The sequence below is a fragment of the Cervus canadensis genome, chromosome 30 (genome assembly GCF_019320065.1).
Source record: "Cervus canadensis isolate Bull #8, Minnesota chromosome 30, ASM1932006v1, whole genome shotgun sequence".
In the NCBI taxonomy this organism is placed as follows: domain Eukaryota; kingdom Metazoa; phylum Chordata; class Mammalia; order Artiodactyla; family Cervidae; genus Cervus; species Cervus canadensis.
The window spans coordinates 9,818,841-9,844,229 of NC_057415.1; the positions used below are offsets into that span (position 1 = coordinate 9,818,841).

The 25,389-nt window shown below is 40.6% G+C and overlaps 1 protein-coding gene across 2 annotated transcripts in view; it reads right to left on the bottom strand.

Annotated features, from left to right (window-relative positions):
• The window catches only part of RASEF (RAS and EF-hand domain containing), a 93,885-nt gene that overhangs the window by 38,067 nt on the left and 30,429 nt on the right, over window positions 1–25,389 (bottom strand). For both annotated transcript variants that reach the window (XM_043453768.1, XM_043453769.1), the window contains exons 2-5: window positions 21,406–21,552; window positions 18,596–18,686; window positions 13,356–13,451; window positions 1,901–1,978 (exon numbers count right to left, since the gene is read on the bottom strand). In XM_043453768.1, coding sequence (XP_043309703.1) covers window positions 1,901–1,978; window positions 13,356–13,451; window positions 18,596–18,686; window positions 21,406–21,552 — 412 coding nt within the window. The remainder of the gene's footprint in view (window positions 1–1,900; window positions 1,979–13,355; window positions 13,452–18,595; window positions 18,687–21,405; window positions 21,553–25,389) is intronic.

Consider the following 25,389-nt stretch of genomic DNA (forward strand, 5'->3'; position numbering starts at 1 on the left):
TTGATGTTGTTGTTGTTGTTGTTCTTCTTTTTTAAATACTTGGGCATTTGGTGCAAAACTACAACAGTAAGAGTTTATCATTATGATACTTTAACATGTTATTGGTAAAACAATGGAGACCAAACATTTAAACATCTGTTTTACTTAATGAGAGTTGTGGAATTACCGATAGTCTGTGGAATTGACAGTATCTACTACCAGGTAGATTGGCTACTTTTCATAATAAATCCTATCACCTAACATTGTTAAGTTTTACACTTAAAAATGCACCTGTGTGGTTAGAAAATTTCTATATTTTTCTTAAAAACAAAAGAGAAAGAACAAAAAAAGATCACTGGAAGTTTCTGGTTAAATATGGTAGACTGGGCACATGAATTAGTCTTCTTTCCCTTTTGAGACCCTATTAACATGAAATACCAAAGGAAATAAACTAATAAAAGTTAAAAGAATGGAAGAGGGGCCAGTCAACAGTCAAGTGATCTAAAAACATTGCTGGAAAAAGGAAACTGGATGGCAATGTGCTGACAAAGGGAAGCAAGAAGGGGAAAAGGAGGTCCAGATGATAGGTGTTGAAGGTTCTGCTGTAGTGCAGAGCAGAGGCAACTGGTCAGGCAGAAGCCCAGAGAGTGAGAAGAGGGATGAAACCAGAGATTAAAATTATATATTAAGTCATGCTGCCTCTCAAGCCCATATCTGCTCTTACTCTAGGAAAGAGCAGAAAGCCAAAACTGATTCCAAAGGCAACAAGTTATTTAAAAATAACTGAATGATTCCCCAAAGGAAAGCTAAGGCTTCTCTTTGTACATATCCATGCCTCATGCATATGGTAACTGGGGTTCCATGTCTGACAGCCAGCTTCACACACAGAGCTCCAAGGAGACTTTCAGAAGAGAGGCCCTGAGGTAACCACATCTATTTGCCTAGCTGCACAGGAATCATACATTGGCTACCTGAAATGGTCAGAAATTCCAAGGTGACATCTGGGTAGCAAGCTTAAAAAGCAATCAATCCAATAAGAACTGAAATCTCCTGGACTCCAAAACGTCTCCAATATTTTCAGGAGAAGAAAAAACAAATTCCATGTACTGGAAAGAATAGATAGAAGTTGCAGAGTATCAGGGATATGAAGATGGCAGAATTTCTTTTTATAAGTAACCAAAAACCCCACCAAGAGAATCCAAGAGAAGTAAGCAACTCTTTAAAGTCATGATTCAAGCACAAAACCAACCAAGAGGTAGCAAAACCTGGAACTGGTAGTGAATACGTGGATCCTAACCACAAAGCCGGGGGACCTTCTCTTTTTGAGTGGCACAGAGATAAGAACTGGAGAGAAATAAATGCAATTCTAGTATCATTCATGCTCACTTCTTGGCTCTGCAGGGGAGAATATTTAGATTCATAATAAAGGAAATGTTCATTATTGGCTTTCAGTGTTTGAGTCAACCTGGAAACTAAAGAAAATGACAATGATGAAACAGATATAGATATTATCAGTTCTGGCAACAGAAATACTAGAGATATTGTCAGCAGAAGATGGAAAGGGACAGCAAGACGAAGGATAGGGCAATAAGACCTCATCTTACAAAGCTAGGGAAACAGATCTGAGTTGATGTTATATGAATGCAGGGGTTAACTAATAAATGTTTAAAGGCCACAAAATCGTTGCTCTGAGTAAAAAATAAACAAAGCATTTACAATAGGTATTAGGTAATAGACCAAGGGAAAAGTCTGCCAAAAATGTAACACCTTTAGTCAGAGGTATTTCAAAGACTCTCTAACTGTAGTATTAATTTCTCTTTAAGTTTTTATTCCTGGAACACTGAAACCATAGCATGATTTTATTTAAGAAACAGAAGTCTAACAGGAAATACATTACTGAAAATGAAAAGGTAATTCTTACCATTGATAAGTCATAAATTTGTTTCTTTAATGCAGCCACATCTTGTTTCTGACTTATGTGTTTTGATTGTTCTTCTAGCTGAAAGAGCAAGTTAAAATTGAGCATTTACAAACTCACTTTCAGTTGGTTCCACTAAATTCAGGAATATATTCATGTTCAGATATGGGAATTCTAAATGTCTTCAATTTTAAACATTATACAACCACATAAATCATTAAATTAGGTGTAATCCATAAGAATTTGAAAATTTGCTTTAAATTAATTAAAATGTTTGAAACGGGGGTTTATTTATTTATTTTTTTGTCCAGGTCCTACTTTAAAAAATTTTATTTATTTATTTTAATTGGAGGCTAACTACTTTACAATTTTGCGGTAGTTTTTGCCATACATTGACAGGAATCAGCCATGGGTGTACACGTGTCCCCCTGTTCCGAATCCCCCTCCCACCTCCCTCCTCATCCCATCCCTCTGGGTTGTCCCAGTGCACTGGCTTTGAGTGCCCTGTTTCACTCATCGAACTTGGACTGGTCATCTATTTCATATATGGTAATATGTGTTTCAATACTATTCTCTCAAATCATCTCACCCTCACCTTCGCCCGCAGAGTTCAAAACTCTGTTCTTTATATCTGTGTCTCTCTTGCTGTCTTGCATATAGGGTTGTCGTTACCATCTTTCTAAATTCCATATATATGCATTAATATACTGCATTGGTGTTTTTCTTTCTGACTTACTTCACTCTGTATAGTAGGCTCCAGTTTCATCTGCCTCATTAGAAATGACTCAAATGCATTCTTTTAATAGCTGAGTAATATTTCATTGTGTATATGTACCACAACTGTCTTATCCATTCATCTGCTGATGGACATCTAAGTTGCTTCCATGTCCTAGCTATTGTAAACAGTGCTGCAGTGAACACTGGGGTGCATATGTCTCTTTCAACTCTGGTCTCCTTGGTGTATATGCCCAGCAGTGGGATTGCTGGGTTGTATGGCAGTTCTACTTCCAGTTTTTTAAGGAATCTCCACACTGTTCTCCATAGTGGCTGTACTAGTTTGCATTCCCACCAACAGTGTAAGAGGGTTCCCTTTTCTCCACACCCTCTCCAGCATTTATTGCTTGTAGACTTCTGGATAGCAGCCCTTCTGACTGGCGTGTAATGGTACCTCATTGTGGTTTTGATTTGCATTTCTCTGATAATGAGTGATGTTGAGCATTTTTTGATGCGTTTGTTAGCCATCTGTATGTCTTCTTTGGAGAAATGTCTGTTTAGTTCTTTGGCCCACTTTTTGACTGGGTCATTTATTCTTCTTTTATTGAGCTGCTTGTATATTTTTGAGGTTAATTCTCTATCAGTTGCTTCATTTGCTATTATTTTCTCCCATTCTGAAGGCTGTCTTTTCACCTTGCTTATAGTTTCCTTCATTGTGCATAAGCTTTTAAGTTTAATTGGGTCCCATTTGTTTATTTTTGCTTTTATTTCCATTATTCTGGGAGGTGGGCCATAGAGGATCTTGCTGTGATTTATGTCAGAGAGTGTCCTGCTTGTTTTCTTCTAGGAGTTTTATAGTTTCTGGTCTTACATTTAGATCTTTAATCCATTTTGAGTTTATTTTTGCGGATGGTGTTAGAAAGTGTTCTAGTTTCATTCTTTTATAAGTGGATGACCAGTTTTCTCAGCACCACTTGTTAAAGAAATTGTCTTTTCTCCATTGTACATTTTTGCCTCTTTTGTTAAAAAAAAAAAAAAGGTGTCCATAGGTTTGTGGATTTATCTCTGGGCTTTCTATTTTGTTCCATTGATCTATATTTCTGTCTTCGTGCCAGTACCACACTATCTTGATGACTGTAGCTTTGCAGTAGAGCCTGAAGTCAGGCAGGTTGATTCCTCCAGTGCCATTCTTCTTTCTCAAGATCGCTTTGGCTATTCAAGGTTTTTTTCTGTTTAATTACAAATTGTGAAATTATTTGTTCTAGTTCTGTGAAAAATACCATTGGTAGCTTGATAGGGATTGCACTGAATCTATAGATTGCTTTGGGTAGTATACTCATTTTCACTATATTGATTCTTCTGATCCATGAACATGCTGTTTCCCCATCTATTTGTGTCCTCTTTGATTTCTTTCATCAGTGTTTTATAGTTTTCTATATGTAAGTCTTTTGTTTCTCTAGGTAAATTTATTTCTAAGTATTTTATTCTTTTCATTGCAATGGTGAATGAGATTGTTTTCTTCTCTTTCTGTTTTCTCATTGTTAGTGTATAGGAATGCAAGGGATTTCTGTGTATTAATTTTATATCCTGAGACTTTACCATATTCATTGATTAGCTCTAGTAATTTTCTGGTTATGTCTTTAGGGTTTTCTACATAGAGGATCATGTCATCTGCAAACAGTGAGAGTTTTATTTCTTCTTTTCCAATCTGGATTCCTTTTCATTTTTTTCTCTAATTGCTGTGGCTAAAACTTCCAAAACTATGTTGAATAGTAGTTGTGAGAGTGGGCATGCTTGTCTTGAAATGCTTTCAATTTTTTCACCACTGAGGATAATGTATGCTGTGGGTTTATCATATATGGCTTTTATTATTTTGAGGTATGTTCCTTCTATGCCTGCTTTCTGGAGAGTTTTTTTTTTTTTTTTTTTTTTAAACCATAAATGGGTGTTGAATTTTTTCAAAGGCTTTCTCTGCATCTATTGAGATAATCATATGGCTTTTATCTTTCAATTTGTTAATGTGGTGTATCACATTGATTGATTTGCAGATATTGAAGAATCCTTGCATACCTGGGATAAATCCCACTTGGTCATGATGTATGATCTTTTTAATATGGTGTTGGATTCTGTTTGCTAGAACTTTGTTGAGGATTTCTGCATCTGTGTTCATCAGTGATATTGGCCTGTAGTTTTCATTTTTTGGTGGCATCTTTGTCTGGTTTTGGTTTTAGGGTGATGGTGGCCTCATAGAATGAGTTGGGGAGTTTACCTTCCTCTGCAATTTTCTGGAAGAGTTTGAGTAGGGTAGGTGTTAGCTCTTCTCTAAATTTTTGGTAGAATTCAGCTGTGAAGCCATCTGGTCCTGGGCTTTTGTTTGTTGGAAGATTTTTAATTACAGTTTCAATTTCTGTGGATGTGATGGGTCTGTTAAGATTTTCTATTTCTTCCTGGTTCAGTTATGGAAGGTTATACTTATCTAAGAATTCATCTATTTCTTCCAAGTTGTCCATTTTATTGGCAAATAGTTGCGGATAGTAGTCTATTACGATCCTTGCATTTCTGTGTTTTCTGTTTTGATTTCTCCAGTTTCATTCCGAATTTTATTGATTTGATTCTTTTCCCTTTTTTTCTTGATGAGTCTGGCTAATGGTTTGTCTATTTTATTTATCTTCTCAAAGAACCAGGTTTTAGTTTTTTTGATTTTTGCTATAGTCTCCTTTCTTTTTCATTTATTTCTGCTATGATTTTTATGATTTCTTTCCTTCTACTAACTTTGAGGTTCTTCATTTCTTCCTTTTCTAGCTGCTTTAGGTGTAAAGTTAGGTTATTTATTTGACTTTTCTCTTGCTTCTTAAGGTAAGCTTGTATCGCTATGAATCTTCCTCTTAGCACTGCTTTTACTGAATCCCATAGGTTTTGGGTTGTCTTGTTTTCATTTTCATTTTTTTCTGTGCATATTTTGATTTCCTTTTTGATTTGTTTCATGATTTTTTGGTTATTCAGGAGCATGGTATTTAGCCTCCATTATGTTTGTATTTTTAACATTTTTTTCCCTGTCTTTGACATCTAATCTTACCACATTGTGATCAGAAAAGATTCCTTGAAATGATTTCCATTTTTTTGAATTTACCAAGGCTAGATTTATGGCCCAGGGTGTAATCTATCTTGAAGAATGTTCCGTGTGCACTTGAGAAAAAGGTGAAATTCACTGTTTTGGGGGGAAATGTCCTATAGATATCAATTATGCCTAACTGGCCCACTGTATCATTTAAAGCTTGTGTTTCCTTGTTAATTTTATGTTTGGTTGATCCATCCATAGGTGTGAGTGGGGCATTTAAGTCTCCCACTATTAGTGCGTTACTGTTAATTTCCCCTTTCATACTTGTTAGCATTTGCCTTACATATTGAGGTGCTCCTACGTTGGGTGCATATATATTTATAATTGTTATATCTTCTTCTTGGATTGATCCTTTGATCATTATGTAGTGCCCTTGTTTCTTTTCATGGTCTTTATTTCAAAGTCTATTTAATCTGATATGAGTATTGCTACTCCTGCTTTCTTTTGGTCTCCATTTCCATGAAATATCTTTTTCTAGCCCTTCCCTTTCAGTCTGTATGTGTCCCTTGGTTTGAGGTGGGTCTCTTGTAGACAGCATATATAGGGGTCTTATTTTTGTATCCACTCCGCCAGTCTTTGTCTTTTGGTTGGGGCATTCAATCCATTTACATTCAAGGTAATTACTGATAAGTATGATCCTGCTGTCATTTACTTTGTTGTTTTGAGTTCGATTTTATAAACCTTTTCTGTGTTTCCTGTCTAGAGAAGATCCTTTACCATTTGTTGGAGAGCTGGTTTGGTGGTGCTGAATTCTCTCAGCTTTTGCTTGTCTGTAAAGCTTTTGATTCTTCTTCATATCTAATGAGATCCTTGCTGGGTATAGTAATCTACTGTATATACTATAGTACTATATATAGTACTACATACAGTATAGTACTGCTATACTATATAGTAGTAATTACTATAGTATAGTAGGTTTTTCTCTTTCATCACTTTAAGTATGTCCTGCCATTCCCTTCTGGCCTGTAGAGTTCCTATTGAAAGATCAGTTGTTATCCTTATGGGGATCCCCTTGTGTGTTAACTTGTTACTTTTCCCTTGCTGCTGTTAATATTTGCTCTTTGTGTTTGATCTTCGTTAGTTTGACTGATATGTGTCTTGAGGTGTTTTGCCTTGGGTTTATCCTCTTTGGGACTCTCTGGGTTCCTTGGACTTGGGTGGCTATTTCCTTCCTCATTTTAGGGAAGTTTTCAACTGTTATCTCCTCAAGTATTTTCTCATGCCCTTTCTATCTTCTTCTTCTAGGACACTTGTGATTCAAATGCTGGGGCATTTAACATTGTCCCAGAGGTCTCTGAGGTTGTCCTCATTTCTTTTAATTTTTTTCTTTTTTCCTCTCTGCTTCATTTGTTTCCACCATTCTATCTTCCACCTCACTTATCCTAGCTTCTGCTTCAGTTATTCTACTATTGGTTCCCTCCAGACTGCTTTTGATCTCAGTTATTTTATTATTCATTTTTTATTGTCTCTTCTTTATTTCTTCTAGGTCCTTGTTAAACATTTCTTGCATCTTTTCAATCCTTGTCTCTAGTCTATAATCTGTAACTCCATTTTGTTTTCAAGATTTTGGATCATCTTTATTCTGAATTCTTTTTCAGGTAGACTCCCTATCTCCTCCTCTTTTGTTTGGTTTAGTGGGTATTTATCATGTTCCTTTACCTGCTGGATATTTCTCTGCCTTTTCATTTTGTTTAGATTTCTGTGTTTCAGGTGTTTCGATTTCTGTGTTTCAGGTGCCCTTTCCGTAGGCTGGAAGTTCGTGGTTCTTCTTTATTGTGGAGCCTGCTCCCTGTGGGTGGGGTTGGACTAGTGCCTTGTCAAAGTTTCCTGGTTGGGGAAGCTTGCGTCTATGTTCTGGTGGGTGAAGCTGGGTCTCTTATCTCTGGAGTGCAATGAAGTGTCCAGTAGTGAGTTTTGAGGTGTCTATGGGTTTGGCATGGCTTTGGGCAGCCTGTCTTTTAATGCTCAGGGCTATGTTCCTGCTTTGCTGGAGAATCAGAATGGTATGTCTTGCACTGGAACTTGTTGGCTCTTGGGTGGAGCTTGGTTTTCAGTGCAGGTATGGAGACTTTCAGGTGAGCTCTTGTCTATTAATGTTCCCTGGAATCAGGAGTTCTCTGATGTTCTCAATTTTCGAGTTAAGCCTCCTGCCTCTGGCTTTCAGTCCTTCTCTTACAGTAACCTCAAGACTTCTCCATCCATACAGCACAGATGATAAAACACCTAGGTTAATAGTGAAACAATTCTACACAGCGAGGAACATCTAGGGAGACTCACAGAATTACATGGAGAAGAGAAGAGGGAGGAGGGAAATAGAGGTGACCAGGAGGAGAAGGGGGCATCAAAAGGGGAGAGAGCAATCTAGTCAGTAATCAGTTCCCTAAGTGTTCTCCACAGCCCAGAACACCCAGAGAGATTCATAGAGTTAAGTATAGAAGAGAAGAGGGAGGAAGGAGCTAGAGGTGACCTGGGGAGAAAAAGGAGTGTCAAAAGGGGAGAGGGCAATCAAGCCAGTAATCACACCCCTAAGTGAAAATGGATACTGAAGATTAGATTCTTAAAGGTATAAAATTGATAACACATAACCAAAACACAAAGATTAAAAATCTAGAATAGAGGTTAGACTCTCAAAAATACAATATAAAAAATACAAAAGAAAATCAATCCAAAAATAAAAAATATATATATGAAATTTGCTTTGAAAATAGGGTCTTTTTTTTGCAAGGTAATAATAATAGGTTATAAAGATGAAAATTAAAGGAATAATAAAAGAACTTAAATTAGCCATCAGTATGTTTTCTTTGGAGAAATGTCTGTTTAGTTCTTTGGCCCATTTTTTGATTGGGTCATTTATTTTTCTGGAATTGAGCTGCAGGAATTGCATCACTCATTATCAGAGAAATGCAAATCAAAACCACAATGAGGTACCATTACACTCCAGTCAGGATGACTACTCTCCAAAAGTCTACAAGCAATAAATGCTGGAGAGGGTGTGGAGAAAAGGGAACCCTCTTACACTGTTGGTGGGAATGCAAACTAGTACAGCCGCTATGGAGAACAGTGTGGAGATTCCTTAAAAAACTGGAAATAGAACTGCCATATGACCCAGCAATCCCACTTCTGGGCATACACACTGAGGAAACCAGATCTGAAAGAGACACGTGCACCCCAATGTTCATCGAAGCACTGTTTATAATAGCCAGGACATGGAAGCAACCTAGATGCCCATCAGCAGACGAATGGATAAGGAAGCTGTGGTACATATACACCATGGAATATTACTCAGCCATTAAAAAAGAATTCATTTGAATCAGTTCTAATGAGATGGATGAAACTGGAGCCCATTATACAGAGTGAAGTAAGCCAGAAAAATAAAGACCATTACAGTATACTAACACATATATATGGAATTTAGAAAGATGGTAATGATAACCCTATATGCAAAACAGAAAAAGAGACACAGATGTACAGAACAGACTTTTGGACTCTGTGGGAGAAGGTGAGGGTGGGAAGTTTCGAAGAACAGCATGTGTATATTATCTAGGGTGAAACAGATCACTAGCCCAGGTGAGATGCCTGAGACAAGTGCTCGGGCCTGGTGCACTGGGAAGACCCAGAGGAATTGGGTGGAGAGGGAGGTGGGAGGGGGTATCGGGATGGGGAATACGTGTAAATCTATGGCTGATTCATATCAATGTATGACAAAACCCACTGAAAGAAAAAATAAATAAATAAAGGAGAAAAAAAAAAAAAAGAAAGATGGTAATGATAACCCTATATGCAAAACAGAAAAAGAGACACAGAGGTACAGAACAGACTTTTGGACTCTGTGGGAGAAGGCGAGGGTGGGATGTTTCGAGAGAACAGCATCGAAACATGTATATTATCTAGGGTGAAACAGATCACCAGCCCAGGTTGGATGCATGAGACAAGTGCTCAGGCCTGGTGCACTGGGAAGACCCAGAGAGATTGGGTAGAGAGGGAGGTGGGAGGGGGGATCAGGATGGGCAATACATGTAAATCCATGGCTGATTCATGTCAATGTATGACAAAAAACCACTACAATATTGTAAAGTAATTAGCCTCCAACTAATAAAAATAAATGGAAAAAAAAAACATAAAAAAACAAGAAAAAGGAAAGTTAAAGGACTAGGAAAAAAGAAACAAAAACTTTCATTATTTTGCAGATGATATGATCCCTTACATAGAAAATCTCAAAAAACAAAGCTTAACACATTGGGGTTATTTAATAAATGTTGAGAAAAATAAGCAATAAAACAGTTGTGAGGATTAAAAAAAAAGAACTTAAATTAAAAAAAATTAAAAAGTGATAACAGTAAAAATATATCTAGAAATTTCTCTGGAGCTGTTATGGGCAGTGTGGGGTCAGTTCAGTTTAAGATAGTTCCTTGTTCCAGCTTTTACTTGTTCTCAAGGTCTATAGGCCCCCTCCAATGCACAGTCAATGTTAACTACAGGGTTTTAATCTGTTGCACCTGTCACTTCCAGAGCAGTTCCCTCTTGTTTGTTTATTTTGGCTTCCTCTGTTTGCAAGTCTCTTCAGTGTCTAATTTCCGCCCTGACACAAGGTGGGAAAGGGGGTCACTTATTTAGGCTCACTTGTTCAGTTGTCTTGTGGGGAGGGAGGGACACTGCAAACAAATATAGCTGGCGTGTGTGGGAAGTGCTTGCAGTGTATGGACCACACTGGGTCTGCCACAGCTCAAGGCGGCATGTGCTTCCCAGGTCTGCACTGCTCAGGCTCCAGGGTGCTCTGCAAGGGCACTGTCTGAAGTGGGCCCTACGTTTCGTGCACTTCCCAGGTCTAAGTCAGTCAGATTCTCATGTACTCTGCAAGGGCATAGACACAGACTGGTGCGTGTTCTGCGCCCTTCCCAGGTCTGAGCAATTCAGGTGACCAGGTGCTTGATGAGCTCACTGTCCCGGGGGACCGTGCATCTTAATCACCTCCCTGGCCCCAGCCATTCAGGGGGCTCTGTGAGAGCAGCATCTCAGGTGTGCCATGTGTCTCCTCTAGGGAGCTGATCTCAGGCTGTGACCCTCCTGGCGGATGTCAACCATCCAGGATCCCAGGAAGACATGGTTAGAAACTGGAAGCCTGCTCAGTTTGGTGGAAGATGCGGTCTCTGGGGCGGAGATTGCAGCAGCCCCTTGCCTTCCAGCTCTGGCTGTCACATGCCTGCCTCTCTACCTCCAGGAGGGTGGGGGGGAAGGGACCTGTGTGCAGGCCAGCTAGCTCTCCTTTGGTATTTGTTCAATCCATTGTTTTGTGAGTGGGCCAGGCCGAACGTTAGAGCTTTTGCGGGAAAGCTCTTTTTTTTTTCTCTCTGGTGATCCCACAGTTCGGGTTGCTGCCTCACGTTAGCTTCCTCAGATTGCCCTCACAGCATTCAGGCCCAGTTCCTACTCTAAGCACTGATGAGGCAGCCCGCATCTCCCTGACCAGTGCCCTGCTCACTGGTGGTGGACGCAGGTGTCTGGGCTACTTCTCCACTGGCAGTTGTGGTTAGGCTTTGAACAAGCCATTAAACCTGGAACTCAGCGTCCTCAGCTGTAAAAGTGGGAAACTTATACTTTCCTCAGAGAAAATTTGAGAATTCGATTTTCTTAAATAATGAAGAAGAGGTTAATAAGCTACACAGTCAATAAAATGTTAGTTATTATGGTTAGACAAGACAGTTTACTATTAATCCCATTTTACAGATGAGACGCTAACCATCAGAATCATGAAGCCAATTGTCCTAGGTGTTACAGGAAGGAATTGGCACAGCCTCGATAAAGACTCAGGTCTCACCACTCCTGATTCTTACTGTTCAGTGCCTTTTTGGTCTTCATCATATGTTCTATGAGGGCAAGAAATTCTTGTGTCTCCTCTTTTTTATTAAAATATTTATTTATTTATTTTTGGCTGCGTCAGGTCTTAGCTGTGCATGTGGGATCTCTGTTGTGGTGGGTAGGCTCCAGAGTGCTTGGGCTCAGCAGCTGCAGCCTGCAAGCTTAGTTGCCTCATGGCATGTGGGATCTTAGTTCCCTGACCAGGGACTGAACATGTGTCCCCTGCAATGGCAGACAGATTCTTAACCACTGGACCACCAGTGAAGTCCCTCTGTGTCTCCTCTTGCAAGCATTATCTTAGTATAATGATTTGTGATGACATGGAAATAAGTAAGGACAGGGACTAGGAGAATCTATGACTCTGCTGCTGCTGCTGCTAAGTTGCTTCAGTCATGTCCGACTCTGTGCGACCCCACAGACGGCAGCCCACCAGGCTCCCCTGTCCCTGGGATTCTCCAGGCAAGAATACTGGAGTGGGTTGCCATTTCCTTCTCCAATGACTCTGGCATAAAGCAAAGGATTGTTCCATCCAAATTCTGTAATACAAGCATTGTATTATGCTCTAATGACCTCTGGAAATCACATATAAGGTTGACATTGATAATACTTTTCCAAGAAGAATGCTGGGGAGAATTCTTAATATGTCAGAGGTTTAAATTGCAATAATCCACAAAATACAGTTGTCACTTAATGTCATTCAGTATGAACACTGAAAGGAGCATTTAAAGGTTATAGTATGACTGATCAGAGAAGCAAAGTGATGTGCCCACATTCACAGTGCCACTTGCAGGGATGATTATTTTTTAAGTACCTACTTTCATTTTAGCTAAGATATTTCTATTAGTTATGGAGACAATCCACATGCAGGAAGTGAATCCAATACTGTGCTGGAGACAATGTGTATCAGCAGGTGAGAGCCTATTTATTTTAAGCATCTCTTCCCAACCTGTATTCAGTGATGTCAACTTGGCAGCTTGAAATTGGTAATGGTGGAAATATTTATATTATGGAAATTGGCAAATATCAGAAATCCTCCTTCTTTCCTCCCCTTTCCAGAGCTTGCTTTTTTTTTTTTTTAGGCTGTGCCAGGTGTGGCACGTGGGATCTTACCCCCATCAGGGATCTAACCCACGACCCCTGCAGTGGAAGCTCAGAGTCCTAACCACTGGACGACAGGGGAATTCCTCCAGAGTCTGTTGTTAAACACCTACCAGCACACCACACAGTAAAATGGACCCTGATCTTTAGAAAACAAATAAAACAAGTGCCAAAACCAATCACACCTTTGCTTTCACTTCAACAGGTTCTCTCCCACCCTGTCCTCTGATCAGGGGTCCTCTAGATCTGGAACTTGCTACAGAGAAGAGAAATATTCATTTCATTTAATAAATATTCAGTGAACACATGTAACCTGTAGTAAGCTGGGTAAAGGACTACAAGACCAGGAAAGACTGTTGCTGCTGTCATGAGAAGACAGTCCACCAGACATGTGGGACTTGAGGGCACTTGCTAAAGACATGGAAAGAAAACTGAGGCTTGATGGACAACTGTTCAAGGGATCAGAAATATCCATTAGATCTATGCAAAAGATATGCTGCCCTTAGAAAAAGAAATTGAGGCCTTTAAAAAAATTCTTGCCAAGGAGTCCAATTTGATTCTGAAATCTGATCCATCCACAGCTTCAATATGATTCCCTATGTTTTCAGTTGCTAAAAATTTAGACACACTGAGGTACCGAAGCTATCCCTCAGTCAGCTGCCGTATACCTACCTTCTTGAGTTTCTTTATCGTCACCTGTAGGTCTCCCACTTCTGTTTCATATTGACGCCTGAGGTCACTGAGGGCTTCCTCAGCTTTGCGTTTTTCCTAGGGGAAAAAAACACAATGAAACCAACTTATTGATTTAAATAGGCTCTTTAAAATACCATAGGTGAGAAACACTTTGTGTCAAACCGAGACAGTTGGACTATAAAGAAAGCTGAGCGCTGAAGAATTGATGCTTTTGAACTTGTGGTGTTGGAGAAGACTCTTGAGAGTCCCTTGGACTGCAAGGAGATCTAACCAGTCCATTCTAAAGGAAATCAGTCCTGAATGTTCATTGGAAGGACTGATGTTGAAGCTGAAACTCCAACACTTTGGCCAGCTGATGCAAAGAGCTGACTCATTGGAAAAGACCCTGATGCTGGGAAAGACTGAAGGAAGGAGAAAGGGGACGACAGAGGATGAGATGGTTGGATGGCATCACTGACTCAATGGACATGGGTTTGGGTGGACTCTGGGAGTTGGTGATAGACAGGGAGGCCTGGTGTGCTATAGTCCATGGGGTTGCAAAGAGTCAGACATGACTGAGCAACTGAACTGAAGGCTGATCCCAAATCTTCTACACAGAGATGGTGAGAAAGCATAAGGGAAGTAACCAAACTTTAGATGCCCAGCACTTCCAGAATGGAAACCTACAAGAGCAAAGGAACTGCGGAATCCCACAACCTATATACACACATTACCTGGGGTGACACCTCTAAGGCCACTACTTGATTGGGATAGAGGGCTATAGTACATCGATTAACTAGCTGATTAAACACTGCTATGTTTAATGAAAAGCTCTGGCTCAGCCAAGGGCCCCATCACTTGCCTGAGTCCCATCATGTTATCAGGACTCAGGAAGACCTGGTGGGTTCACTGTTTTTTCGAGAGCTTACACCTTATCTGGGCTTCCCTGGTGGCTCAGATGGTAAAGAATCCACCTGCAATGCAGGAGACCCGGGTTTGATCCCTGGGTTGGGAAGATCCTCTGGAGGAGGGCATGGCTACCCACTCCAGTATTCTTGCCTGGAGAATCCCATGGACAGAGGAGCCTGGTGGGCTACAGTCTATGGGGTCACAAAGAGCTGGATACGGCTGAGTGACTAACACTACTACTATACCTTACCTAAATACAAACCACACCAACTGTAAATTTCCCTGCAAAGTGCTGCTCACAGGCTGGTACTTCTCATATGTGTTGCCCCTGGTGCAGAGAATAACAAAAGGGCACCCTTGCAGGTCAGGGGCTGTAGCTCTCATGAGCCTGCTGCTGCTGCTGCTGCTAAGTCGCTTCAGTCATGTCCGACTCTGTGCAACCCCATAGCCGGCAGTCCACCAGGCTCCTCTGTCCCTGGGACTCTCCAGGCAAGAATATTGGAGTGGGTTGCCATTTCCTGCTCTACTCATGAGCCTAAATATCTCTTAATTTCCTTTTTCTCTTAACATATTATGGAAGTTTATATCCTGTGTTCTGTATTCAAATAAAGTTTTAAGTTTATAACGTAAAATTGAGTGTAGTAAGACCTAAATAAACAGAGAATATATCAAGTTTTCAGATCATTCATTATTATTAAGATGCCAATTCTCCTCCAATTAATCTATGGACGCAATGAAGTCCGGCTGAACCCCAGGAGAGTTTTTTTATTTTTTTTTTTTAAGAAATTGACAACCTGAGTCTTGGAGAAGGAAATGGCAACCCGCTCCAATATTCTTACTTGGAGAATTCTATCAACAGAGGAGCCTTGAAGGCTATGGTCCGTGGGGTTGCAAAGAGTTGGACACAACTTAGGGACTAAACAACAAACAACAACCTGATTCTATGGAAATTGAGGACCTAAAATAGAAACTTTGAAAAAGAACAAAGTTGAAGAATTAATTTTACTTGATTTAAAGAATTATTAATATGAAGCAACAGTCATCAAGACAACGCAATACCAGCATTGTTGCCATTGTTGTTCAGTCGCCGAGTCGTGTCCAACTCTTTGCGACCCCATGGAACAGAATGGAAAGCCCAGAAATAAACCCAACACAGATAAAGAAAAATGATTTTGGACAAAGTGCAAAGGTAGTTCAACAGAGAACAGATAGTATTTTCAGCAAATGGGCTGGAACAATTAGATATGCACATGCAAAAAAGTACGAACTTTGATTCATACATTGTAAAATGGATCCTAAATGTGAAACCTAAAACAATAAAACTCATAGAAGGAACATGGGAGAAAAATCATTGCAACCTTGGGTTAGGCAAAAATTTCTTAAATATCAAAAGCAGGATACATGAAAGAAAAAACTGACACATTGGACTAAAAAGAAACAAAAAAAGTCTACTCTTTTAGAGACACGTTTAAGAGAATGCAAAGATAAGTAACAGTCTGGGAGGAAATATTTACAGATAAGAATATATAAACAACTCCTAAAACTCAATAATAAGAAAACAACCAGGGACTTCCCTGGTTCCCAGTGGTTAGCACTTCATGCTTCCACTGCAAGGGGCACAGATTTGATCCCTGGTTGGAGATTTAAGAACCCACACATTTTGCCCTGTGGTGTGGTGAAAAAAAAAAAGAAGACAACCAAACGGAGTTTTAAAAATGAACAAAAGATTCTGACAGATGCTTCACTGGAGAAGACACCAAATGGTTCCAATAAGGAGGGGCCGAGAGGGAGGCATGCCACAGGGGCATGGAAATCAGTAGGATATGAATGCAGCCATTACCTTGACTGTGACGGTGGTTCCTCAGTATACACATAAATCTCATCACATTCTACTCCTTGAATATATACAGTTTATTGCCTGCCCATTAAACCTTCATAAAGCTGTTAAAGCATAATTTTTTAAAAACCCTAACTGACACAATGGGATAAACACTACCTGTGCAAGAGGAGTCAAGGTCAGGAGGAGGTGAACGTGGCTGGAGGACTACAGCAGGGCACTGGGGAGAACGGAAGGCTTTCTCTGAGCTTCGCAAAGTTTAGGAAAGTGGAAAGGAGTCATCAAGGCCAAGAAAACAGCTGGAGTGAAAGCAGAGCAATGAGCCGTGGAGAGCCAGGCGAGACTTGCTTAGTAGAGGTAAGTTACGGAAAGTCTTCAGTCAGCCTAGACATGTTATTCCAGACAGACCAGGAGACTGGGACAAACAGGGGTCATCCCAGGGTCAAAGGTGCTCTGTTGGCAGCGTGTGCTGAGGTTTTCAGAGACTGTGTCTGTGCAGTGACTCACAGGCTTATACCATTTCTGTGGAACACAGCAATGCTGCTGTGGATGCCGCGTATGCACCACCCCTATACCAGAGCCAAGGAAAGCAAGGAAGATGTTATAATGAACAAACCATGAAGTTATAAGGGGCGGTCTGTGGTCAGGTGTGAGAGTGTGTGCTCAGTCATGTCTGACTGTTTGCGACCCTATGGACTGTAGCCCACCAAGCTCCTCTGTCCATAGAATTTTCCAGACAGGAATACTGGAGCAGGTTGCCATTTCCTACTCCAGGGGAGCTTCCCCACCCAGGAATCGAACCAGCGTCCCTTCTGTCGATTCCCACCCAGGGATCGAACCAGCGTCCCTTCTGTCTCCTGCACTGGCAGGAGGATTCTTTACCACTGTGCCACCTGGGAAGCTTGGGTATCTATTACCAACAACCAATCTGGGAAATGCTTAGCTGGATGAGGCAGAGATTTATTGCAGAACAAAACATGTGCTTGATATGGGCGATGAATGAGTGAGTGCAGATTAAATGGCTGGAGAGGGGAAAGGCAGAAAAATTAGGATGTTATTGTTTTTAGACTAGAAAGATAAAGGGCTAACAAAAGAATGGGATAACCATTACATTAACCCTGGACCATAGACTCTGAGCCATCTGCATGATATCCAAACAGTTATTAAACATGTTATTAAGAGATAGGAGAACAAAGAGGCCTGAAGGCATATATGTGGTAAAGCAAAGCAGGGTGAAGAATCTGAAGGGTCATAAGGTACACAGAGCAATGGGAAAGAGGAGAATGGTAACGGCCATGGTGCCCCTACCACTCCTCAGCACTGGGCTAGGCATGCATATAGACCATCAGCCTCCACCCTCCTTAAAGCAGGTTGGTGGCTTATCCTGTCTAAAGTTGGAACAACAAAGGCTCAGAGGTTAGGTGAGTTTTCCAGCGCCAGAGCCAGGAGGCACACCAAGGCCTGCAGCTTAGTTGCTAAGTCCTGTCTGACTCTCATGACTCCTGGACTGTAGCCCGCCAGGTTTCTCTGTCCATGGGATTCTCCAAGCAAGAATACTGGAGTGGGTTGCCATGCATTCCTCCAGGGGATCTTCCCAGCTTAGGAATTGAACCCAGGTCTCCTCTATTGCACGTCTGTCAGAGGCCCATAATACCCAGGCCCTTCTCACTCAATTTTCTCCTTCTCAGAGTTAATGGGGAAAATGAAAAGAAAAAAGAGAACGTTCAACCTAACATTAGCTTCTCAAAGAAATATGTCTCTTTTCTGTTTTCAGTAAATAGTAATCATTCAAATATATTTTATAAGGAAGAAAGACAATTATTTCTCCTATGGAAGTCACTAAAGGTAACACCCAACTTCCAACTATGAGAGTTCCTGTATTGATAAGTAAAAGCATATCCCACCATAACAGAGTGTTTTAACTTCACTGTAATCTAGATTTCTTTACTTTATATTCTTTATTTATTTGACTTCCCCGGGTCTTAGTTGCAGCATGTGGGATCTAGTTCCCTCACTAGGGATCGAACCTGGGCCCTCTGTATTGGAAGCTTGTAGCCTTAGTCACTGGACCCCAGGAAGTCCTTGTAATCTAGATTTAAAGCAGTAGTGGCCATGGGCTGAGAGACAGTGGTATTAAGGGTGAAGCCAACCTCCTCTACGAAGATGGGTTTGGCCTTCTCCTTTAGGCCTCAGCTCTCCTGTCCCCTCTTCAAGGAGGCCCCTGACCTCCAAGTCTGAAGCAGCCTGTCTACCACACATGATGCTTCTTTACTGAGCTTGTTGCCATCTGAAATTAGCCCCTTTATTTGACTGCTTATTGTCTCTCTGTCTCTTTCTCCTTAATCTATCCCCCTCAAAACCACCACTGACAAAGCCCTTGTTGAGAGTGCCTGTGGCAACCTGGACGTGCGGTACCCAGAGAATGCCCTGTGCCCTGTACATAAAAGGTAGTCCAAGGATGCATCGCATAAACAGGCCAGTCCCACAAACTCACGTCTTTCCGTGTCTTCTGTTCTGCAGCCTGAATCCTCTGATCCATTTCCTCTTCCAGCTCACTCAGCTGCATGGCTGCCTTGTCCTGGGCTCTGAAATTCCAGAGGGTACACACCTTTTCATTATACTCTTGGCCTTGTAGCATGAAGAGAAAATTCTGACCTCAGCTATTTCAAGCTATTTTATAGAAGAGGAGAAAGATACCATTTAAAATAATATTCCCCATTCCCCAGACTGGCAATTTGACCAGCTGGGTGTAAAGGGACATTGAAACTAGATATTAAATAAATGGAACAGAATAGATTAAATAGTATTAAACTACACTGTAGCAAAGAACAGAGAAAGATACCAGGTTACTGAGAGGCTCTCAGTAAATTCTGAAAATCTTTTTTGCTGCTGAGCTACAGCACTGGATTAAAACAAAAAAACCTCCATGGATAGATACAACTCTGAAATTTTATTACATGAAACACACAATGCTATATGTTATAGTTAAATGGGAAAAAAGATCTCAAAAATTATTTCTAGTCAGTTTCCTAAAGTTTTGCAATGTAGATATTGTTGCCCTTTAGAAAAACTCCTGTTTCTTTTATGAATATAATCAATAAATCATATTTTTATGGGGGCAGAGCATACTGAATTGCCAAAAAGTTAGAAACAGGAAATTTCTTTGAGATGATGTTCAGATAGTTTTATTTAATAATTGTCCAGTATGAAGACATCTGTCACTTTACAATAATTGAGGCTTCAGATTAAGCCCTAAAATCTCTTTTTGTTCAATCTCAGCTCGGTATCCAATTATCTAAATTTTCACATGCATGTGTCTTGCCTACTCAATCAGACTGTGACTTGAAAGCAGCCACCATGAGACTTAGAGTCAATTTACTTGCCCCAGTGATATGGTGTTGATGAGAAACAGGATTCAGTAGAAGGCCTTCATCTTCCAGTCTAATGGTTTCCACCACACCATCCTACCTGCTTTTAATTCATTTACTCCCTCTCATACAATTTGCTCATTAGTTTAATTTCTACATAAGGTTCCAAACAAGCATTGATGGGTGGAGGGAAGACCCCAAAGTAAAATTCTGGGTGACTTATCACTGTTTTCTGCTCCCGTTAACTTCCTTCTCACCTTACAGCCTGCTGAGGTTATGTTAACCACGTCTGACTGTCATCTAGTTTTAGTCTGTTTGCAAACACTTGCTATTTCAAATGCAGGCACCATGTATCTCCACAGAAATTTTCAGGTTTTATTGGTCAGCTCTGGGACTATAAGTAGCTAAGCTACACATTTGTTTCTCCCTTTATATGTTCATTTTCCTCAGCCATTCCTTCTAGACATCCAGCGCCAAACATCTGGGCATTCAGGACTGCTCCCAAATGTGTCCTCTCTGCCTTCTTCACTTCTGAACAACTCTTTTTTTCTTTCTTTCATTTTTTTGTTTTGGAGGGTTAAATCAGGGTAGTCTATAATGACACATTGTTTGCCCCAGGAAGACTTAGTTAGTCAGTCAGTTTAGTTGCTCAGTCATGTCCGACTCTTTGCGACACCATGGCAGTAAGACTCAGCTCCCAGTGATGTGTCCAGCATGTTGGGAATGCCCACTTTAACCTTAGTCCAGGGCTCCTACTAGGACAGTGGGAATCCCTTATTCAGATGCAAGAGTGGAGTGAAAAGACTGAGGCTCTCCCCCAACCCAAAACACATGAGGATGGATGGTCCTTAGTCAAGAAGGTAAGAGAATGTTTACAGGAATCGCCTAAACACCTCAGTGAGGTTTCTGTCAGCTCAGAGAAGTGGCCTTTAAGAGGCCTTGTGCTTATACCAGAGCCTGACTTTGGATCCCACCCACAGAAGTAGAGGGGAGAGATGCACCAAGAGTTCCATTCCCTCCACAGCGGAGAGCAGCCTGGCTGGGAAGGAGAACAGAGTGGAGAGAACGCCATTCTTTCTTCCCGATGGGTTTATACAGGACTGTCCTTACAGGTCACCTGTGTGAATGTGTGTATATCTATGTGTGTCCCATGTATCTGTGTGGGTCCATGTGTATTCAGGGAGTGAGTGTGTTTTCACTGATGTTTGGATTGTAACATATAAATTATATTTACATTGCAAATATAAATTTTTCTTTGGCACTGCATTGCTGTTAAAACTATTAAGAAAGTCTGTGTGAGCCAGCTGTGGCTTTCATAAACTGTCTGATGAGATTCAGGGACTAGAGGTTTTCAGACTTTCAGTTTAAGCTGGTGAGGAGGGCTAGAGAGAGGGAAAAGAGCCCCACTGAGCACTCACCATGTGGTAAGCCCAGTGCCAAGGGCATCACCCATGACTCACCCATGAAGTCTCCACACCCTGAGGATGTGAAAATTTATAGCCTCACTTTGCAGATGCAGAACCTGAGACTCAGGGAGAGTAAGTAACCCACCCAGAGTCATTTTCTGTCAGTGACAAGGTCAGGCTTCAAATGGAGTCTCTGCCTGCCTCTCTCTGGATGAAAAGTTTCCTGTAGGTTTCAAGTGGCTGGATATAAGATAATGAAACTCTCTGAACAGTTCTGTATGGATCACAGCCCTTGAAAGGTTTATACGATAGGATCATGGGGACACGCTGATGGACTGCTGGCTGACCCTACAAAGTACTGCCAGACTCGGCTTCCCTTGTGCTGGCTTAGTTCAGAAGGCTCCAGATTCCTCAGATTTGGGCAGTCCCCCCATATCATAATGTGATAATGTGTTTCATCTTTGTGCCATTCAGTTAGAGAGCCACTTAAAGGACCCCTTCTGCCATGGAGAGAGGAAAGACTTCAGTACCTCTTCACTGCAAAGGCCAGGTTTTCCATTTCTGTGCTCTGAAGTTTGATCTCACGGATAAAGTTCTTTATAACATGTTCATATGGTTGAATCAGTCGTGGCTCCACGAGGTTGATGTTTTGATATAAGGTACTAACTTGCTCTTTTCTGTCCAAAAAAAATTAAATTAAAAACTAAATAAAGCCAAGTAATAAAAAAATTCAAATTTTCAGAATATGTTTCAGAAAGAGAGATATATAAGAACCAAGGAAGAAAGATGTAACAACAGAATGGCCAGAATGGAGGGAAAACAGAAGTCAGAGATGCTAATGCATTATTCTACATATTATTATTATTTTTTAACAGTGAACAGCAACTTCATTTTTTTCTGGCTTTATTGAGATATGATTGACAAATAAAAATTGTATATATTTAGGTTGTACAATATGATTATAAAAGACGTACAATGTATACAAAGTGGTGATTTAATATTAGAAGATGGAGGCCTTCTTCCCAGGGAAGGTCTGATAGGGAAGGATATTTTTTGTCACTGCTGGGTATTTCCTTTCTTTCACAGAAAGGTACAGAGATTTGTAGAAAAAAATCAGGCAACCAACTAATTACTTATAACATGTTCCACCAACCCCTACAAGACATATTTCAGACTTTATGATCATAAAAGTACATATACCGATCATTTTATAGTCAGTTAAAAATTATTTCATTTATTTATATGTGACAATCCTCATACTTGTTATTATTTGTAACAGACAAATATTTCGGGGTCATTTCAAAAGAAAAACTGGCAAGACTGGGCAGCTGACCTGCTAGGGGACAGAGGCCTGAGTCAGTGAGGCTAGTGGTGTCCTTGACCCACGTCTGGGCGCTCACATGCTGAGTGATACTGAGGGAAGACCGTGTGAAGACACGGTTAGACAGCCAGTGACCAGCCAAGGGGAGAGGCTCTCACCTCCAACCCTCCAATGCTTTGATCTTAAACTTCCAGGCTTCAGAAGTGTGAGAAAATAAATCTTTCTTGTTGAGGCCACCCAGTCAGATATTTGCTATCAGAAATACCTAGGCAACCATAGCAAACAGTGAAAGTTTCCAAGGTCATATACTGACTGAGGTGGAGTTGGGATTCAAACTAAATTTGATACTGTAGATCACATGGCCAACCATTACATTATATTGCTTCCTAGTGGTGTCAAATACCTGAAACTTGGCAGAAGAAATGGGTTCAAGCTCGCTCCACATAACTATGAAACACTGCAAAGTGTCAGGTACACATTAACCCAAAGCTTAGTTAAGCATGGCCCTGAGGTGTGTCCATGTAGCTATAAACTCTCCCAGGGTTTGCTCTTAAAAATAAACTGCTTGGTGTGTATAGAGGCCAATTAAATCCAAAAGATGTGGATCCAAAAGAATGTGTGTAGATCCAAAAGAATGGCTCATGTGAAGTATTATTAATAAATCTGCAGGAATATGTCAGTTTATTTGGTGATACAAGGTACCCATTCCTCCTATCAGAGCTGAGTACAAACACTGCCCACAGTAGTAAGCCTTATATTAAAAGGCAGTAAAAAAAAAAAAGTCTACTTTTGGATTGTCCCGTGTAACTTCAATGGATCACTAACTTCTTTACCTTTTGTCATTTACTGACTACCAGTGGTATACAAAGCATAACAACTTTCTTGTTAATAGGAAACTGCCTGTCAAGGATGGCCATTAAGACGGTGCTCTGTGACAACCTTAGAGGGTTGGGATGGAGAAGGAGGTTCAAGAGGGAGGGGACATATGTATACCTATGGCTGATTCATGTTGATGTATGGCAGAAACCATCACAATATTGTAATTATTCTCCAATTAAAAATAAAATAAAAAAATAGATAGTCACCAAGAGTCCTTACCTCTTGGCTAACTGCACAGCAATAAAATGTTCAGAAGTAGATGTCTCAGAAGATTCCCTGAATTTCTGAAAATTTCTAAAATAAGAAAGAAGCATAATGTATGCACATTCTCTTGTGTCCTTCGCTGGTCCTGGTATTATACAGAATGTCAGGAATAGTTTACAGTGAAGCATACAAATAGGTTAATTGTAGGAAATGTCTGCCATCAGCAGGAAATATGTTACATGGTTAACTGTTGTATCAGGGACTAGCTGGGATCTATCCTGCTTCTTCTTCTTTTTTTTTTTGGTCTTTTTTAAAAAAATTAATTTATTTATTTTAATTGGAGGCTAATTACTTTACAATATTGTAGTGGTTTTTGCCATACATTGATATGAATCCACCATGGGTGTACATGTGTTCCCCATCCTGAACCCCCCTCCCACCTCCCTCCCCATCCCATCCCTCTGAGTCATCCCAGTGCACCAGCCCCGAGCACCTTGTCTCATGCATCGAACCTGGACTGGTGATCTATTTCAGTTCTAATGAGGTGGATGAAACTGGAGTCTATTTTACAGAGTGAAGTAAGTCAGAAAGAAAAACACCAATACAGTATATTAATGCATATATATAGAATTTAGAAAGATGGTAATGATGACCCTGCTTCTTTTTATAGGGGAGAACTGACTCTTCAGAACCCTGGGCAGGTAGGCTGGAGCCATGTGACCAGTTGTGGCCCATGGAATGGGAACAGAAATGATGTGTTTGCCACTTCTGTGCTTGGCTGCTAAAATCCTTTGTAAGATGCTAGCTCGAAGCTAGCTGATATTCATTCTCATTATCTCTTTCTTGTATCTGTTTTGCTCACACTCTCACACCCCTGCTCTCTCTCCTCCCCACCCCTGCCACTACCTGTCTCCTCTTCTGCCTTCTCTCCTCCTTTCCTCACCCTCGCAGCTGAAGTGAAAATCTCTAGCATGGCTAAACACATGATGAAATGTGTTTGGATCACCACACTGAAAGACACTGCCTGACCACATCAATCTTCCCAACATGAGAGAAAGAAGTTAGTATTTTGTAGAGCTTAAGACTTGGAAGTTCTTTGAAAAGGTCAACTTGGACTTAAAAAGTTGGCATTACACTTTCCTATTTTGTTTTTCTAGTCATCATCTTCCAGATTAAATTACTTTCTTCCTTCCTTGATAGCTTCATATTAACTAGACAATAAAACTTCTATGACGAAGGTAAATCTTTACTGCCACCATCTACTCTCTTTCAAGGGAATAAAAGACTATTTGAAGCATTTATATAGTGAAGCAGACATTTATTAAGCATATGTAGTCCCAGGGGTGATCTCAGCATTTACATGTACTAGTCACTTAACATTCATGACAACTCTATGAAGACATTATCACTTGTATGCTATTCACCACAGAGGAAAGGAGCTAAGTACCATCCTGGTCTCAGAGCCAGGATTCCAATTCACCCCATCTGGCTCCAGAGTCTAGCTCTCAGGAAGAACTATCTCTAGGCCTAGAGTAAGCACTAATGTGCTGTTCAAGGGTCCGAAGGGCATACTTCCAATAAAAAAAAAAAAACCTGATGTACCAAGATGTTTTGAAAATTATTTTAGAGGAGGATAGGTATTACTACTATAAGGACCATCTATATCACAAAGGGACTCCTTTAAAGAATGAAGGCATGACTAAGACTAAGCTGAGATAACCTTATCAATTCTTATTTACCTAAAGCTATTTGGGAAAGCACTACTGTACTGTACTCCTTCTGCCCACTTGCTTCATCTAGTCCGTATCTGTGAAACTAGAGAACCACTGGCATTATGCCAAGAGACCGGAACGCAGTGCAGTTGGAGATTTTCACACCTGATGCAAAAAGGAAGACAAAAACCAAAAAATACTCTACCTGAACAAAAGATGATACCTGGTCCCTCTATGTAAGACCCTGTACAGGCAGCTAAACACCTATGGATTCTTCAGCTCAACAGGCTGGGTGCCATTACTTGGTGCCAAGACAGTCTTTTGTTCTGCTCCCAAGAGAACAGGAGTCACCGGCCTCTCCCAGTGTCCCCACTCCTTGTCAAAGGTTAGACAAGCAG